General features: G+C 37.6%; 1 protein-coding gene across 6 annotated transcripts in view; it reads left to right on the top strand.

The window, feature by feature from the left end:
• The first annotated feature begins 294 nt into the window (after positions 1 to 294).
• CAMKK2 (calcium/calmodulin dependent protein kinase kinase 2) overlaps positions 295 to 20,798 on the top strand; it is a 57,832-nt gene continuing 37,328 nt past the window's right edge. The window contains exon 1 of one of the 6 annotated variants that reach the window (XM_072415900.1): positions 295 to 393. Coding sequence is in view for 2 of the 6 variants with exons in the window: in XM_072415895.1 (XP_072271996.1) it covers positions 19,734 to 19,747 (14 nt within the window). In the remaining 4 variants the exon portion in view is untranslated. Of the gene's footprint in view, positions 394 to 6,275; positions 6,431 to 6,571; positions 7,212 to 7,243; positions 7,409 to 18,632; positions 19,748 to 20,798 lie in introns of those variants that run through there. The other 5 variants (XM_072415896.1, XM_072415898.1, XM_072415897.1 and 2 more) reach the window with 5 other exon arrangements.

Here is a 20,798-nt window from a genome sequence, read left to right as displayed (position 1 = left end):
GTTTTATTGTATTCTAAGCAATTAAAGCTAACAACAAGAAAAAGCGATATTGCGGCTTACTTGTTCTTATATGTGCTGTCTGCAATAATTTTTATTTTCCAGGCTAAGAACATTTTTATCAAATACAGGAAACTTGATTTTGCCACAAATTTGCCGTTCCTTGTCACTTCCTGTAAGCAGTAATGAAAGTACAAACGTATCTTTTTCCCCATGGAATTAAACGAAAGAGAGGAAAATAGTTTGAAGTTCAGTCTGGATTGCAACGATTGCACAATCAATTAATACTGTGGAGAAATTACTTCAGACTCTCAGGGACAGTAAGTCCAGACGATTACCAGGTAAGAATTGAGAGAAAAAAGCCTGAAAAAATGCACCCACCACATCTACAGGCTGGTAAGTAGCAATGTATTACTTTTTTGTTTCCGGGTTTAAATGTTTTTCAATCAAAAGATGATGCAATACATTTTGGGACGTGTGTTTATATTGCAGCAGCCCCTTGGTGCATTATAGAGTGGAAACTGTAATATCGCCTTTATCTATTTATAAAAATGTATTGCTTACAAAATAAGTAATGACATAAATACACTTTGGATGGACATCCAAAAACACATTAAAATACTTTAGCTATGACAAACATGAAATTACATTTAAAATTCAGTTAGGTAATTATTTAAAATTAAATTATATTTTTGGATGCATGCTTTGCGTTGAATAAAGCATTTAGATATGTGGACCTGCTGTTTTCTGGTGATCACGTAATACCAGACTGGCACAAATGGTATTACAATTAATCAACTAAACACAACATCTGGCAATCCCAGGATTATCGCAGTGACCAGAGTAATGTGATTTATCATTAATAACACCAACAATGCTTAGTTCTCTTATCAGATTGGGCTGTGCTTGTAAGTTACCTTGTAGTTTTAAGGTTTACTGTTGTGGATATTCTTCTAAATATATTGTAATGTCAAATATTTAAAAATACTGATATAGAAATAAACTCAATTATAAAAACATTAAAACTAACTGCAGGTTTAATTAATCTTTCTTTATTAATGTTTAAATAATATGTGATTACTTTTCAATTTTTGAAGTGAACCAGTGTAAAAAGTAGTTATTCATACCAAATAATTGATTTGATCAGTATTACAACCTATATTGTCTGCACTTCTAAGGGGGGGGGGTTCAAACCTGTGGCAGGACAAGCGATCCTATGTGGCTCCTTGTGGCTGGCACTTTGTATCACATTTTTAAAGAACCAGCTTTGCAGAGTTGGCATAGCGGGTGGCAGTGATCAATACTGAACCATTCACTGCTGTCTCTCATTCATTCTTTTTAGTGCTGCTGCAAGTAGACATTATGGGCAGGATTTATTAAAGTGATCCAAGACTGGAGAGGATACATTTTCATTGGTGAAGCTTGGGTGATCCAGCAAACCTGGAATGGATTTCTTAAAAGTCATTTGCTATTGTTAGCAAATGTTTTGAATCCTGGACCACATCCACTCCAGGTTTGCTGGATCACCCAGCTTCATCAATGAAAATTAATCCTCTCCAGTTTTGGAGAGCTTTAATAAATCAGGCCCTATATGTAACATCTCCCCCAAGACAGGAACTGCACTGCAACCTCACTTCCAATCCTAATATGGCCTAAGTACTTTTTTTTTTATTGAAACCATACCTCATAGAAACTTTACAAGTAAAGTTAACTTGTGTAAATATAAATATATATATATATATATATATATATATATATATGAATGAAAAAAATTAGGTAAAGACATTGCCAGAAGGAATACTGTGCTCCATGTAAGAGATAAAAAAAAAACAAAAAACTTTATGCTTACAGATTACTTAGCATGTTAATGGTAACACTTTGTTAATCAATGACTGAAGCTGATGTCTGCTCTGTTGTGAGGATTAGCAATTCTTAAACTCTACCTAACACCAACAATGAACTATGAGTGTCCCACTGGACAACCATGTTTTTAAAAGATGTATTCCTTTTGGAAGATTCCTTTACCTTTTGATTTAGCATGAAATGCCACACTTTTATCCTGAGACAACTAGTAACCTCCCTAAAAAGTAACACACATGGTATAACACCTAAAAGAAATTTAAACCTTTTACATCCTCCTTGAAACCTGAAAAACAAATTTTGCTTTAAAATGTAGCATATAAAACTAGAATATCATGAGTGGAGCATAAAACTCTTTTAGGCCCTGATTCAAAACCAATTCTCCTACATCTACTTGGTATTACCATTTAACATTTATACAAATGCTCTACAAAAATGTCAAAGTATGAAAGCCTCTTCTAGCTGTTAAACATAATTGTGATGCTTCCCTGGGTAACAAGAATGAAGAAAATGTTAGCACTAGTATTCCAGCAATACTGCTATCTGTTCTTCTCTTTGAACTTTTAGCTCACATTTGGAAAGATTTCAATAGTATTCAGACTTCTTCACAAGTGCATTTGGCTTGCAGTTGAACTCTTGTTGATCAGCAGATGACCTTCTTATAAGCTGCATAAGGTTGCTTCAAGTTGCTTTTAGATTCTTACAGACTTATATGGGAAAGGAAGCATATGGTACAGACAATGCCCCTGATTTACCAAAGCTCTCCAATGCTGGAGAGGATACACTTTCATCAGTGAACCTGGGTGATCCAGCAAACCTGGAATAGATCTGGTCCAGGATTTAAAAAACATTTCTAACAAATACCAAATGACTTTAAAGATCACCCAGCTTCACAGATGAAAGTGTATCCTCTACAGCATTGGAGAGCTTTATTAAATCGGGCCCAATGTTCCTACGCACTGAAGGATGGGGCCACACATGAAAATAAGGAAAGCATAGGCATTGCTGTGAGTTTCTGTAATTTCTCTAGATCATGGTAAATTATTTAGATGTTTATCTGCACAAATAGATGCCTGATGTTAGTTAGATTAATAGTCTACTCAGATAATATACATTTATAATTAAAGCCTTCTAGTTTTTCTTTTTTGTTTTAATATCACATGCTGCCTTCATACCCAAAATCGGTTACTGCACCCTTAACAAAAGCATTATTTGTTGTAACCATCAGGCTCATGGAAAAATTCCGGAGATGTTTCATGAGAACATCATAAATAAAGCATGCCAAAATTTAATCGCAGTTCTTATTGTCCATGGAAATTTTGTTGAGGAGTCAAGCTAGTGAAAGCTGTTTAGTCTGGCAAGGAGGAGAGAAGTATTCAGCTGTGATTCCTGTTGGTGTGCTTATAACATCTGTTTTATACCTTGTGAACATGTAGGATTACATTACTCTGCAAATGTGTGTTTAGGTCAGCTATTTGGTAAAATTCAGAGTCACTTAGCAAAGTCTTCAAAAGGTGATCACTATTCCTTGGTGCATGCATGGTATTTACATATTTCTTTTAGTTCATGCTTGGTAAAAATATATTAAAATCAGGCATTAGGTTGTCAGATTTGATCCTATCTTCCGTGTTTTTTGTCCCTTGTCCTGGTGCTAGTTAAACAACTTTTTTTCTATGTGCTGGCATAAAGTGGAACTTCAGGTACTAATCAAAACCTAAATAATATACCATTCTCACATTTCAAACCTTATAATTTTAGCTTGTGGCATCCTGAGTGACAGTAGCCAGTAGTGCATTGTAAAGCTACGTACACACGTCCAATGGTTCTTCGCCCGGTAATCGGCTCAGGGATGATATCGGCCGAAATTCTGGACTGTGTACATCGCTCGTCGTCCATTGTCCGAATAACCGTCCTGGAGGATCCACCGACGATGGACGACAAACGTTCCTAATGCAAGGGAAGGGGGAGAGCATGCAGCAGGGTGCCGCCTTGTCGTTCTCCCCTCTCCATAGAGCAGAATGGTGCTGTATGTACAGCACTCGTTTCCAGCAACAATAATTGCACATGTGGCAATTCCTTGGCAAATATTATATAAAGACAACATTTTTTTTCTTTTGTTGTTATCTGTATCCATGCTGGCAGCCCTTTACCTGATGACCAGTGTCACTAAAAGCGAACGTGCTACGAAAAAGTAAGTAAGGGTTCCCAATAGGGATACTTCTTCTGGTGATAACTTTATAATGGAGGAATTCCACTCATTGCAGCATGATTTTCACTTTCTGTTGTATACCTGGGAAGATGAAAGAAGAGAAAGTAAAATGTAATCTCCCAAATAAAGTACAAACAGCAAAATAAAAAAATCTGGATTACTGCTATATTACTGTATGTTTATATAGTGTTAATAGAATGTTCCTTTAATATGAAAATATCTTGATCTTATAAACCCAGTAGATTTTTTTTTTCTCTAAATAATTGTTAAGCACCACCAACTTGAACATATTATTATAGTCATATGATGTGTGTAGCTTAATGAAAGTTGGTTTACAGTTATAAGTAATTTTTTTTGTAGTGCTCACCTACAATGGAACAACACTGAAGAAGCACAATTAGTTTCTGGTCCATTACCCTCTTGAACATGGCATCTTGGATGTCCACACTCCCTGGTGTGTAAATATATTGCAAATGGTCAAAATGGCACTCTGGCCATTTTTAATTGCAGCCTACACATTTATTATGGAATAAGAAGGTGTCTGATTCTCAGTACCCTCTAGAAAGAACAAGTATTTAATTTGTGATTGACTCTTTGGAAGGATGCCCATGTGGTCCCTTTTTTAAAGCTACGTACACATGTCCAATGGTTCTCGCCTGATAATCAGCACAGGGCCGATATCGGACGAGAATCTGGCGTGTGTACAGCGCCCGTTGTCCATTGTCTGAAAGACCGTCCTGGCAGGTCCATGGACGATGGTCGACGAAGGATCCTAATGCAAGGGAAGGGGGAGAGTGTGCTGCAGGGTGCTGCTCTGTCAATCTCCCCCACCCCTCTCCATGGAGCAGAACGGTGCTGTATGTACAGCACTCGTTCATGCATTGTGCAGTCCTTAGTCGTTGGAAAGGATCGTGAAAGATCCTTTCCAACGACAATAATTGCATGTGTGTACGCAGCTTTAGTTTATCACTTTATTAATTAAAATACAGAAGAGAGGTCAGCTTGGATTCTTGTTCTAGGTCAGTTAATCATAATGCAGTACCGCCAGTCAGTTCTATTAAATAGGAGTAAATCATGTATGGGGAATTCCCTTCTTAGACAGTTATCACCAGAAAAGAGGCCCCTACTGTAATATGTACTCTCACTTCCTGTATTAGTAACAATTGTAAATGTTTGGATTTCCCATGACTTTCTGACAATATATAACGATGGCCATCAGGACTTGCAGAGACAGTGAATCACAGAGAACACAGACGTGGTAAAACCTGACAGGTGTTCTAACCCATCTGAAACATTTGGGTATAAATACAATTTAAACCCAGAATTTCTTTTCTTTCTTTTTTTTCCTCAAAATAAATTAAATGAACATAAGGAAAGATTTACTGTGGTATAAAACTTTTAGTATTACATATCCAGGTGAGGCTTTAAGTTTTAGATACAATGAGGGAGTCAAGTTTTTGTAGCTGTCTGTACCCATATTGGGGGATTCACCCTCCTTGTGACCAGTTGCCCCGCTACAAGACATGAGGGGTAATCTTCCATTGGAGACACCTGTTTTGTAAGATTTTCTCACTTTTTGTGTCAGAAGGTAAATGTTCCTATCACTAGGTTTAGAATAAAGTGATTCTGTGTGGTTTCTGGTGGATGTCACCATTCCAGCTTCTTAGTCACTTTGACTGTAGCCCTGGTTTGTAAAGAACCAGTGTGTGAATACTTCACAGCGGGCAGCACTGAGTGGTACTATATCGCTTACTTCTTTCCCCCCATTCATTCTATATGGGGCTGCTATAGGTTAAGTGTCTGAGGAAGCAACGTTACCGTGAACAAAGCCTAAATGGTACTCTCCCCTCACACTCTGCCCAATACTCCATAAATAAAGGTTATGTCTGCACACAGCTCCCTGAGATTTGTATTTCACACTGAACTGATAGAAACAATGAGGAAGTAAAACGGAGAGAGAATGGTTTGATAATGGAGGGGGAAGTCCCTTCATATGAGGAACGTTTGTTTTGTGACATTTTATTTAGTGTCATGTGTCTGTGACTAATATCACTGAAATGCCCCATGAGGGAACTGTCCTGTCACACTGAGGTGCAGTATACAGGACAAATTACATCTCCCTCAGCAAGCGCAGGGTTAACCGCCTCCTTCACCGAGTGATTGGGCCAATCAGAGGGGTCCTTACATGCGCGCACATCTGGGCCATTCACAGGCACGCTATGAGCGGGGACAGAATGGGTGGACGGCACAATGGGGGAAGTGTGGGGTGACCAATCAGGCGGCGACTTTCATGACCCGCTGGAACAGCTGCCTTGGCACGAGCTGCTGCTTTCTGTGAGCCGCTGCCAGTCACCCGGGAGGCAGGTAAGAGTATGGAGCGCTGCCGCTACCCTCAGCCTCACCATCCTAAGACATGGGCAGAGTACTGACAGAGGATGCCCCAGCCCATTCTGCCAGATGAGGAGCACCATAGAACACATAGAGATACACTGAGAATGGTGCTCAAACATCTGGATGGCTCCAGTGGAATGTTGCTTTTACCACTATGTCTTTATTCAATGCTCAGCACCACTTGTAATGTCACCTGTACACAGGGTGTTTTGTGAAATGATCACATGGTTTGCTTTTTTGTCATTTTCTATAGTCATTCTTCAGTGTCACCCCTCCACTCATCTGTCTCCCTTTTATCACATAATTATATTGAGTATAGTTATATTGGAGAAAAGTTTAAGGTATATCCAGGGCTCATGGTATAATAAATCCTATATTAATATTATTATCATGTATTTATATAGCGCCAACCTATACCATAGATGTGTCACAAGAGCTCACAATCTAATGTCCCCACCATAGTCATACATCATTTACATGTAAAGCCAGTTAACTTACCAGCATGCTTTTTTTAGGAGGAATCTAACACAAACACATGAAGAACATACAAACTCCATGCAGCTAGAGTCCTGGCTGACCCTACGGTTCTAGACACTAAGCCTCCATCCCAGAAATGCTTTTCCACCCCAACATTTTTTTTTCCTAAAATATACTGAGAAACTAGGAGCGATTCCAGGGAGCAATACCGGATAGCATTATCTCTGAACTTGGTTTGATGGGTGATCGGTTGCTAGGAGCCTGCGGCGTGCTGGAGGTGGGTGATGCTGATGGGGTTGGGTGACCAATGTGCAGGGCTAATAAGGAAAACCTATGCTGCAGCCTTGCTGAAATCAGTGGTGTCTGGGTGGTGGGGGAGCCAACAGGAAGAGCTATAATAGGAATGTGAATTGCAGAAATAGATCCAGAACAAACATGAGAACAAAAATGAGCTGGGAAGCTGCTTCTGACAAGGTCTGTACATTTTCCATTAGTGATAAGGGTGGCATGGCTGGGTGTACAGTGTGCACAGGGCGGCTTCTCACCCATAATTCTGTCTAACGTGGCCGGAGATGTGACGGTCCTATGATTACAATACCCTGCAAGGGCAGATAAAGGGGCAGGAAGGAAGTGTCTGCCAACAATAATCAGATCTTTGCTTTGAAACTTTCAGTAAAAAAAAATATCTGAATCCAGATCTGTTCTGGCCAAAAGCAGACAGCAATTTTCCTTCATTTATTAAAAAAAATCTAAATATTGTGCATGTGTAAATATTGTTTATATGATGAATATTTGTGTCAGATGGTAATTGTCTAATATTACCCCGAACGTTTCTCGGTGCATATCATCAAGAAGATTTTACCCGCAGTTTTATTTTTAATTAGGGCATAAAATACTAAATGTTAGATAAAATATTATATAGCAAATTTGACAACTCAATTTAATGTGTGTTATAAATCTGATAAAAGATACAGAAATATTCTTGTTGAATTAAACTTAGAAACCTCATAGTTTTGAATGATGCTGACAGCTTTTCATATCCATGTGTGGAGTCGGATCAATGTGAAGCTGTGAGTATTCAAACCAGCACTGTGTTCAGGTACTACGAGCTCTCCTGTAATCTGCGTGCTTAGTCTGTAATTATTCATGTTTATCCCATTTACCTTCTTATAAGGAAGTAATGTACTTGTTGATCTTTGCATTGTGCTGTGTCTGGTTTTAACCCTGAAAGCAAATTGGTTGACAAATCCCATTGTTATTGTGATTATTATGGCCATGGCGAATGGCTGAATGTTCTTTATTGAACTCGATAAATAAATTACCATCATGAATAGGGTTGAAGAAAAAAAGAGGACCTGTTGCTTATGACATTAAGAATTTAGCTTCATGTGACTGTTAAAGCCTGATTCATTGCTGCAGCGGAAATGCACTTTTTTTTTTTAGCCAGCTTTTACTAATCGAACACAGTTATGTATAAGACACTTTTCTATGTTTTCATCCAATGTTTCATTTCCAACAGGGTTACTGTTACCAATGGACGTTATATAATATTACTTCTATTTCATGTCAATTTCTGGGGCTTACCATAGGGCCATAGATCAAATGATTTTGTGAATGGGAGAAGAACTCATAGCACAATTATGGAATCTATTGGATGATGATAGTTTTCTAAAACATGATGATTTCTTCTTTTTTTCTGCTAGCTAAAAACTAGTGCTACAATGATTTCTCTGTAATAGTTTCACAAATGATATATGTTTAAATTGGAAGAAACAGCAAAGTGGCTTTTTACTATACAAATCCCTTACTGAAGTGTGTTTTCACTACAGTTCGTCAAATACACAACTGTGTATTGAAATGTACAATTATGTTTCTAATTTTTAAAGTGGCATAATAGACATAATTTATTAAAGCTCGCCAAGACTGGAGAAGATTGACTATTATGGGGGAATCTGGGTGATTCAGCAAACTGGCAATAGATCGGGTCCAGGACCGAAAACATTTGCCAACTAATGGCTAATGATTTTTAAGAAATCCATTCCAAGTTTTCTGGATCACCCAGGTTCTCCCATGATAGTCTATTTTCTCAAATCTTGGAGAGCTTTAATAAATCAGATCGCTCCTGCTTTTTAATGGTACAATTTGGGGGTAGTCTGGAGTTCTGATTTACCCAAAGCCAAGCTGGGAGTTCCTGTCCAGGTGACAGGTGTTAGGCTGAACAGGAAGTAGGCGATACTCCCACTACAAGGCATCCAGATAGGAGATTCCAGTTTATCAAGTGTATTTGTAAAGAAATGTACTTAAACCCCATACAGATGTACAATAATTGTCACTTAAAAAATCTTTACTTTCAAGTGACAGTAGAACAAATAAGTGCTGTACAAAAGTAGGGGCCACTAAGTGGGAACAGTTTTTGTTCTGTTGCCATCCCAGTTTTATAAGGTACCAAATACATGTTCCATATTTACTCAGTAATGATGATCATAAGTTCAAATGTCTTGATCAAGGTCTTTGAACCTAACACCACCGATCTCCACTATTTCTGTCAAAGTAGCAATCTTCAAAGCCCCTTGTAAAATGTTTGAAAAATTGATAATTCAATTACTACAGCCAATCAGGATTTATCTATTATTATTCACACAATGCAGGCTTGAATGACAAGCAAGCATTTGATTGGTTGTAAGAGACGTCTGTCCTCTTGTCCTGTCCTTGTCTTGTTTTTGCTGTAGTTTTTATAAATTAGCTTCTCATTATCTCCTTTTGTAATTATGGGGAGCTATCTGCATCCAAGTTGGATATGATTCAGGGATGTACTGCTTACCTGAAACCTGGAGATTTGAAAGCAATGGTGTTGGAAGCTGTTTGCACTGCGTAGGCAGATAACTGCATTTGTTCCCATTTGTTCCTCTGCCAACTAATGCAGCATATGTCAGATTAATCCTGCTTGTTAAAACTGTGAATATGTTTATCAGTCTATCGACAAAGGAGCTAAGAGTTTTGATTTTTTTATAGAACTTCTTTTGTCACAAATAATTTCAGATAATCATTGTACAGTTTCGTTGGATTTGGAGTAACAAAGTTATAATTGAATGAGATGTTCAGGTTGTGTACAGTCTAGCTCAGAGATTGTCTGGGACTTTATTATACTGGCCATATTATTCAGAAAGAATAAAACCCTTGCAGCTCTTCCTGTCACTGCCTGTATGATCATCTGGGCATTGTTAGGTCAACAGGCAGCACATTCCAGCTTAGAAAGTTGCTTATATTTAGCATGTTTTTACTCTTTGGAGAAGTTGATGCCTTGGAAATATGACAGTCATTGTCAGATCATGAATTTAAAGCAGAATTCCAGCAGACCAAAGTTCAGGTTATCTTTCAGAGAGTTCTAATATTTCCTTTTTGAGCTGATACCAACAGGTTGGATGGCTCTTGTTTTTTATATCTTTGGCAATTTTACAGCAATTTACATACAACTATCCGTCCTTCCATCTGTCTTTTCTTGCTCATGACTTAGGCTATGTACACGCTAGATTTTTGTCCTTGAAAAGGATCTCTCATAATCCTTTCCAACGACAAAAGACTGAAAGATACATTAATGAGTGTTGTACATACAGGGCCGTTCTGCTCTATGGAGAGGGGAGGGGGGAGAATGAGCAAACGCCTACCCACTGTGCTCTCTCGCCTTTAATTGTATCACGATAGTTCGTCATTCGGGGATCCGCCAGGACGGATCAATGAAGGATGTTGGACGAGCGCTATACACACGTCAGATTGCCATCCTATACTAGCCCTGAAACGATAAAAGGACGAGAGTTGTCTGACATGTGTAGCCTAAGTTTGCATTACAGGGAGTACAGCAGGATTAAAGAGACTTAGTTTTGGAGAAGGCAGGGACATATTCAGAGGCAGTTTTCATGGTATTGAAGATAATAAATTCATATATTTTTAAAAGATTTGGAATCTATTTTCTAAAACTAGCTCACTATTCTTGACAATAGCTATCAGTGATCTTTATATCTCCAGAAATGAACTTCCATGGATTATTATTATTATTAATAAACAGGATTTATATAGCGCCAACATATTACACAGCGCTGTACATTAAATAGGGCTTGCAAATGAACTTCCATGGATTATTATTATTATTATTAATAAACAGGATTTATATAGCGCCAACATATTACACAGCGCTGTACATTAAATAGGGCTTGCAAATGACAGAAAAATACAGACAGTGACACAGGAGGAGGAGAAGACCGTGCCCCAAAGAGCTTACAATCTAGGAGGGGTTTATAAACTCTCTTTGTAGTAAAGAACCCAAAGACATATTTATGAGTTTAGCTTCTCACATGAGGGACATGGCAGCATTTGCTGTACCTCTGATTTGAGATGTAATGGATCATTTTGCAGGCCTTTGTATATGAGAAATATAGAAGTGGCACACTTTCTTACAACAAATACAACATCGAACATAAATAGAACAGCTGTAAAACTGTAAACAAAGAAGATAAAAATGGAAATATCTCTGCTATACCTAAGTGCATGGCTTCATAAACTGATAAATCAGCCCAAAACAAAGATGTAAAGGTCCCAAAATTAGCATACTGTCAGTTTTCCAAAAAGAATCTATAATTTTAAAGGAACATGCTGAATTTGGAGAAACAATAAAATTGTAACATCATTATTTAACAAAAAAATCAACCGATGGACCTCCGCCATTACAATTAGGCATATCCAAATAATGAAGAAGGAACAGACAGAAAAGAAAGAGACGAAAGCCAAGTAGGAAAAGTATGCAGTTAGAAAAGAAAACGGGGGGAAGAGGAAAGGAGACTCGAGTTGTCCTGCAGTATACAAACCACTTGTATCCAAGGTACACCCCAAGCATTGGGCGGGCAGGGTTATATATTCAACAGCGAATAATCAAAATCTTGTGTAAGGTATTAATTCATCCATGGGGATTACTAGTCAAGCCAAGTTGCTTTTTCCTCTGGTTATTTAAAACACAGTTTAAGTTTGACCCAAACTTGTTTGAGCTGTTTTTTAAGGGTCCTGACAGGTGTTGTTTAACTTGGGCTGAGAGGGTGGTAAACAGACTCAGGATCAAAGAAGCGGCACATTTTTATGCTAGCCAGCAAAAAGCCAACAATACTATTTGAACCACTTAATTTAAATAGCTGAGGTTTATGTGGCATACATGTCCAAACATTTGAAAACTCTACCATGTATTTAACATATAGAGTAATGCTTGAAATATATTGAGAGCAGGCTTACCAGGAGGCAATGGTCTTAGCCTTAAAGTAAACCACTGTGTGCTTGGTGGATGGAGGTAGTACTTTGCAGAGTATTTTGAGAAAATGCCACCGCAATGCTTTTTGGTAACGTGACACAGAATCCCAACCAGAATCCCAACACAACTCAAAAGCAGCTAAAGTCCACCAATATTTGTAATAAATTCTGCAAAAACAACAGGAAAAAGACATACATGCATATACATGTTAAGCCACTGTTTTATAGATGGCTCATAATTGTTAGTGCATTTATATGGTTGTTTAATTGCTTGGCTTCAGTATCTATTCAGCTACATGAATTGTTTTCTTCGCCTATATTTAATTTTTCTCCACTCAAGCAGTGAATGGGTTAAGATGTGGGCTCTAACAGTGCACATTTCTGTGTTTGATGTGAACCTTTTCCCTCCTTGCTTGAGATGAGCGTCTTGTAAATGCGTGGAGCTGTGAATTTTTGTTCGCTCATCTCCGAAATCTGAATTCATGTCACACTGTAAGTTTGCATTTAATGAGCCAGAGGATAAAAGCGCACAATGGATACAGTAACAAGAGAAACCAGGGGTCAGCTGTACGATGGATGTTACAGTTTCTTCAATGTCTCCCTTATCTCAAAGAAAGTATATGGCTCCAGTGTTTAATGAGGAATAATCCACGTCATTAGTTAGGAGTTCAATCATTTTTTAGGCTGTAAGAAAAAGACGTACATTCCATTCAGTATTTAAATACCACCAATTTTATTTTTGCTGCATTTTACAGAGAATTATTCACATCAATTACCGACCAAGGAATTATAACCTTTTAACATTTCTACAGTCTTCATACAAACTCACAGGATTAATTTGGTAATAAACAATTTAAGTGATTGTAAAGTGCAGCAGGGTCAGATTACCAGGGTCAGGGAATTTGGATGCTTATAGTACTGGAACAATAGGAAACATCAAACAAAAGCATAGCCAGTGATTGGTGGCAATGGGAAGTTCAAGGGCCAAGAGCCAAAGGATCAGTAAGTATATACCAACAAACCTAAATACCCGTTTCAAATCTTGTTACCAGTAGGTGGTAAAAGGCTCCCATTATGATGGTGAGGAATAATTTGAGCCATTGATCGCTTCTAGTATGGCAATACCAGTCATATACAAGTAGGTTAGAGAACTGACCAAGGCCAGTAGGAATAAGATTTACTGCAAGCGATAGAACAAGAAACACAAGCAAGAAAAGTGTATGATTAATAATGAGAAATGAGAAACTTGGAATTGAAGAATATGAGCACATTAGAAAAATGTCATGTAAAATCTAATTAAATACCGAAGAAATAAATACTAAACGCAAGTAACAAAGGCTGTTGGTTACATCTTCATCAAAACTGATGGCTATGCAAAAATAAAACATAAACCAAACTTGAACTTGTGTCTATGAGAATGAGAAATTTGTGCTTGTGTGTTTAAAAGATACCAATGACCTTTTGGGCTCTTTGTAGGGCTGCGTTCACACGTGCAATAATTATCTGACTATGGCAATGAAGGGATGATTATTTTTTTGCTATTGTAAGAGACCTGAGGCTGACTGGTGACACTTGGGATCTTGTGTGGCTTACTTGGAGTCAAGAAAGATCATTGCTTAGAGGATGCTCTGACCCAAGAAGCAGCTGTGGTTGTGTGGGGAGGTCAGTGGTCATAATTTACATAACAAAGGTACATTTTAATACCACTTTTAAAGAAGACCCAGCATCAAATATGTTTTCATGTGCCTGCATGCTAAATAGGGTGTATTTATTACATTTCACAGAAATATCGGTATTCCCTCTAACAATGCTTTTATCAGCTTTTCTATGGATCAGACAGAACTATCTTTGTTTAGGCACTGCCAAGGGTTGTCATCTACTTCTGGTATTGAGATGCTGGAGATATCACAATTCTGGTTTCATTCCAGTTATTAGGTGTCGAATGTTTGACAAAAAGGCTGCACCATCTTACTTTGTGACTTGCTACAAAGTTACAGTGTTGTGGTCCAATTATTGGATAGACAAGGGGAATATTTCCTCCTGTCTGCAGCAAACTGCTTTTTATTGAAAAAATTTTTTTTTTCCTTTCTAGATACTAGTTCTAAATTTGCAACATATTTGGAATGTATTTATGCAGATCTGTAAAGTTACGAAAAAGTCAATTTTAATGTTTTTCATGGCCGTGTATTCAGATGCATAATGCCTAAATGTATGTTTTGCTTTACTGCGGCTTTTGGTGTTCTTGTGATTCTCTGGCTTTTGGAACAAATTCTGGGTGCCTTTGTGTGACAATTTTGATAGTTAAATAAAATGATCAATGGGGTGGAAGAACTTTCATTTGACTGTAGTTGGTCATTTCTTTGTACGGGTTCTGGACATGAAAGCAGAAACTATTTCTGACATATGATATATTGACTGTTGGAGACTACTTTATATAGTTTGGAAAATGAAGTCAGGGTTGGAACAGAATTCTTCCATACCACTGTGGTCTTGAAGAAATATTTGAAGTGAGCAAGAGGAGGATTAACTAAGAAGATTCCCTTATAATGCATTGTTCTGTTTATTGGTATGGTATTGGCAAGGGGACTTCATAATGGTTTTGTTAATATAAGCAGGGTGAAAAAAAAGCAATTATTAAATTACCAGTATTTTTTTTGGTTCGTTACAAATAAATATATATATATATATATATATATATATAGAGCCAGGAGCTTTAGTTATTGACGTCTCTTCACATTATTCATAGGGTTTTATAGCCCCTTTGGCCCTAAAAATACAGACCTAAAAATACAGAATTAATTGTACACAACTCATTGCATTGACTCATCTTTAATATGACTACTCTGTGTGATGTTTCAATCAAAGTGAGACAAAAGCTAAGACAAAGTTACTGGACTGACTTTATATTTTCCATAGTTTGCTTCTGGAATCCTTTCTCATATTTCAGTTGTTTATTTGTTTAACAATATATTGTATATGTAGTTACAATAAATAAAACATCAGTTTAGACATTTATTAAAATTAAAGTACAGCCACAATTTCGCTTTTTATTTTTGGAGTAGAAACCTTGTCACATTCATATTCCTATCAGTGTTCCTACTAAGTATATTTATTCTCTCTATTTGTCCTGATGACCAAAGTGAAGGGAAACATAATTTTACAATTGTCTCAGAAAAAGAAAATTTCCCATATGAGGTAAATTCCATGGATATGGATCATGTTCCCCGTATGGACACAACTTTTGTAGTGTCCACAGCCCTGCGCTACTGTCCCTCAAGGATGTTTAGCAAGCAGGTCTAAGCCTGCGATGGGAGATGGGGGCGCACCGGCCAGGTAATTTTTCTTGGCTAGAATGTTGGTAAGGCAAGTACTAGAGGAATACAATGACCGGATGTTATATAGGGTCTATATATTTATTTATCCAAGCAATTTAAAGATCAAAATGACAGAATATCAGGTAGAGTGAGCTGCTTGCACTTACATTAAGGAATGTGTTAAAACACTAATTTAGCTTTTCACCTTTGACAGCTGTCTGACAGTTGATTGCTAAAGACTGAAAAAAGTAAATGTGAAACTAACGGGATTAAATTAGATTGTTACATACATAGAAACTGTAAAGGCTTAATGTATCTGCCTGATAAAGGGCTCTGTGGTAAGAAAATTGTTACCTGTTCATCTTCCCTTTCACAAACAATAATTATTTTAATGGTTATTGAGTTAAGTATTGTCCACAGGTTAAAAGGGGTTATAGGAAATATTTAATTCCCGGCAGAGCAGGGGGAGCAAAGATTTCTGAATTTTCTGGAAATGAAAGCTGCATAGCTCAGCTTTCTTGACAGTTTCTCAGAGCATTAAGGTAGGTAGGAGGAATTATTGTAGAAGGGATTTCTTGCTTGTTCCTTTCTGCAATAATGACGGCCCTGCAATAATGACGGCCTGATCCAATATTTAAAAAGTGGAGCTTTAGTTCCGCTTTTCTAGAAACAGAATATCGCTTATAATAAATACCCAATATGTTTTTTCTTTGATGTAGGAAGAGCAAGAAAAAACTTCTAATTGCTAAGTAAATGTAACAGGAAGAGTCAGAGTGACATATGACCTGACACTAAGGCTATGTACACACATTCAATGATTGTTGTTGGAAAGGATCTTTCATGATCCCTCCCAATGCAAAAAGACTGAAATAGCGCTGTACGTATACATGTTCTGCTCTATGGAGAGAGGAGAAGGAGAACGACAGAGGGGTACCCTGCTGCGCTTCCTCCCCTTCACATGTATTAAGACCGGTCATTGTGGATCCGCCAGGAATTCTCGTCCGATACTAGCCCTGAGGCGATTCTCAGAGTCAAGAGTCATTTGACGTGTACGTAGCCTAAAGGTACATTCACACACTAAAATATTGTAATATTGATTTCGCTCGTCTATTTCTGTGGAACGCACAGTGGAGTCCCATTCACTTGTCCTCCCGTTCCATAGAACAGAACAGCAAGTTTGTTACTTGATTATTCATCTTTCACTGGAAATGGTCACCAAAGATTGTTTCCAGCATATGTAGAGGGCTTAAGCAAAGATTTCCTTCTGAACAGTGCATAATGGCTGCTACCAACACTAATGTACCATAAAATAGAAAGACAGGAGGGAAGGGTAAATTTTGTGTTTTCACACAGGCGACAATATGTTTGGTCAGAGGGATAACTATGTGGGCAATAAGAAGTTGGGAGACTTATGGAAGCAGGCAAATGACACGTTCTATGATAGGACATGCGGCAGAGGCATGTCATTCACCAAAGACTGGACTGAATTTTGAATGTTTTGCCAGGTTTGTTTTATCTGTGTCTTTAGCAGTTTTCCTGGGGCTTCATTTTAATCTTAGATTGATCTGTGTTCAGTGAAATCCGGTTGCTATAGCTGTCATTTCTCTATGCTGTTTTACTGAATGTTTCTGTGCACTCACATTATGTGCATATAATTTAATTACCCACATCAGTAATTTTTACTCATTCATTTTAGTATGTAAAGGTTGTTTCTGTAGCACAATTTATAATCACTTTTGTGCTTTGTAATGCAAATAATAAATTAGTGGTAAATCCACTATAAAATATCTTTCATTTGACCCATTTAGTTTATAAGTCCTACACTTTTTTATAAGCAGTTTTAGCCAGGAGTGCTTTTGGTTCCTTGATGGATTCAATGGAACAAACTCTGCAGTTAATGGAAACATGTTTATTTTTCTATTTGGCAGCAATCCTAAAACAGCCAGAGAAGGAGCCATGAAATGATGCACTATTCAGGGGAAACAAAACGTACATCATAATGGAATAATAGATTAGCAGTGACATAAAACTGCAGCTACTGTGCCGGCACTAATTTTGCCTGTCCCATCTCTGTAAGAAACTGTTCCCTGTTTTTTCCTCCATCTTTTAACAATTATGTGAGCTGTATCTGCAGTTACTGTACTTCAAATAGTCATTGGTTGTATAGCATTGAGTAATAGATTTTGGTAGAATTGATTGTAAGCCAACTCTTTACACCTAGTGATCCCATCTTGATGTGTTTTGTTCCTCTTTGTTTATTATTTGCACATCTTTTTAAATTTGAAGATGCTTTGAGATCAGTGTTTCTCAACCAGGATTCCTCCAGAGGTTGATTAACTGACTCTAATGATCTTTTTGGCTACTTGTAAGGGTAACAAGCCCAGCAATGTAGGAAGCATTCTTACCACTGTCCACCACACTAATATAATCTGGGTTGTAAATATAGTATTTATAGCAGGGGTTCCCTAAACACCTGAAACTTATTTCAAAGGGTCCCCCTTGTTAAAAAAGTTGAGGAACACTGTTATAGAGATTGTTTGTTTTTTCTTTTGCTGACAACTTGGCTGGCAAATTTTACATCTGAATTTTTGTCATTGCAGCTCCTCAAGCACCTGTCATGCGTTTTTTTCCATTTTAATGCAGTAGGGAATTATCAAAACACTGTTAGTTTTTTTTTGTTTCGATCTTGGGAGGAATTCATTTCACTTTCTGCCACGTAAGCACAACAGAATTTAAGAAAAATGTTCTCCACAAATTGATGGAACAGTTCTGGAAATTTGACACCAAAACAAGTGCAGTCAGTTTAGAATGTTCCCTCTCCATTTTATGCTGTTGATGGCTGAAAATGTTGGATTTCGCTTCTTTTTTAGTCCCTGTCAGAGAGATAAATGGAGAGTACACCTGTTAAACAAATAAAGCCATTAAAACCTGTCAGGCGTTCAATCCCCCCACCACTAAGAAAAAAATATATATTTTAGGATCTGTTTGTAAATTGGGAAAACTAACTAGTGGATTATCTTCCATTAGTTGCGATATACTTTCAGAGTCTCTCAGTAGAATTTACAATATTGTCCAGAGTAAAACAGTTTGGAAGGCATGGACAGATTAGTTCCACGATTAGTATGCTGATCATGTAATTTCGAATAGTGAGATATCCGACCAACACTACTTTAGACTGTAGTGGACAGGCCAAAAGAGGTCAACTGCAGGTTCAATGCTTTGTGAAAGATGCATCCATCTCAAAGTTGATCTTTAAACAAACTAAAAACACCTAAAAAGGTGTCCTGTGACCTGTCTACACAAGCCATAAAGTGATAAAAACTGTGCAATACAGTCCTGATTGTTGTGAGTGGACAATACCAAGTCAGATTTAGGTATATGTGCTAATTCTATGTCAAATACGTTTAATGAATTTTAATAAGTAGGTTGCCAAGTTAAATTATACTTTTTATATATCTGCACTCAGTTTACCCTTAATGAAGGTAAATTTAATATAATATAAATATATATAAAATAAATACATATAAGTTAAGACATAAAGAAGGGCAGTGAAGTTGTGAGGAAGTCAAGTGAAGAGCTAGTATATGACTATTGCAGACCCTTCTGGCAGATTATTTTATCATATGAAAGCACAGATACAGTTGAATTAGCAGAAGGCCAATGCATAGCTGAAGGAGAGTAAAGTAATTGTGTCACTTTGCTTCTATCTTCTACCGCATCCTGTTTCTCTGCTGCTAATTAACACTTTAAAGCTGCTAGAAGAACTGAAGCTGTGTTTGTGCTTGCAATGATTTTTCTATTCCTTATTATTCAAGAAGAATTCATTTGCATTAAGTATTATAATAGCGGAAGAAGTAAGAAAAGAAAATGTTCTTTACACATTTGTTTCTTTGTCACTTGAGTTTTAAAGTAGAATGCTTATTTGGTTCTCCATTGAAGTGGATCTGTCATTCATACACAATGGATAGGTGGCTAGCAGACAATAAAGTGGTGACAAGTTAAAAGTGGTTAAAGTGGAAATAAACTGAAAAATAAAAAAATCACGCTTACCTTCAATTCTGCAGATCACTCAATCGCGCTGGAGAAGTACTCGATCGGGTCCCACGTCATTCAGGATTTCTCCTTCATCCCAATGCGGAGCAAGCACTGGGTGCCTCCATCTTCAGACTCCTTCCTTCTTCTGGCTACGTCACCCGATGTGTGAGATCAGGTGACATAGCTTGCTGTAAAAGGGAAAAAAGAGTATCGATCCCACTGTGCATGCCTGAGATTGGAATCTCTTTCCCCTTGGTGTAGGAAAATGGCCCCGAGGTTGGGCATGCGCAAAAGGAGCAGCCAGGAGTCTCTCAGGATTTGTGACATAGGTATCCCAGGAGGCTCTGCGCACCAATTCAGTCTGGATTGGCGCAACGATTAAGAAAAAAAGAGGAGGTGCTTCACCTTTTCCACCTTTTCTTTTTTTTTTTTTTTATAAAAAAAGAGTGCTGCAGTTAAAAAAGTATAATATTTTTACTTTATATAAAAGGGTTGTCTACCCTTTTATGTAAAGTAAAAATTTGAGGTCCGCTTGGAATAGTGGCTATTGGACCAATGTCTGCAAGTTACGCTGCCTCATCAGGACCGTTCTGTGAAGTGTGGTACCTAACTCCATGTAAAGCAATGAATGAATTTATACATTTAGAGCAGGATACCCTTTCCTTCTTTAAAGAAGAGCACATCAATATATATATAATCATATGTCTGCACTGTGCTGGGAAACATTAGTAATATGTGTGTTCTTTGCCTAACCCATTCATTTTAAATAAAACATAAATGGTTCACTCACAATTAAAAATAGGCAAAATGGCATGTAAGCATGATGTACATATAGAAAATAATGCAATAAAGGGTACTTTCCAATTTGGTATTAGACAGGCTTCCATAACTTTGACAAACCACATCTATCTATGGCCAGCACAGTGGCTCAAGAGGTTAGCACTCAGGTCCCTCAGCCAGGACACTATGTGCATGGAGTTTGGGGTTTCTCTCCAGGTACTTGGGGGAGAACCTGTGTGGGTTTCCTCTGGGTACTCCTCACGGGAACCTCATGGGATATCTGCTCTGTTCCTGTTGTACTCTAAACCACTGGAAAACACTTTTCAATCATTTGCATGCTGTAAATCTATGAAAGTTGCATTTAGTTTTTCAAGGAAATGGCTGTACAAAAAAGTTGTTTCATTGATATCTAGGGCTTTAGGAGGTTGAGGACTGGTCATCAGTGG

Source organism: Pyxicephalus adspersus, chromosome 6 (assembly GCF_032062135.1).
Source record: "Pyxicephalus adspersus chromosome 6, UCB_Pads_2.0, whole genome shotgun sequence".
NCBI lineage: Eukaryota > Metazoa > Chordata > Amphibia > Anura > Pyxicephalidae > Pyxicephalus > Pyxicephalus adspersus.
Note: the sequence above shows the minus strand (reverse complement) of the source record. Positions and strands in the feature narration are given on the sequence as shown.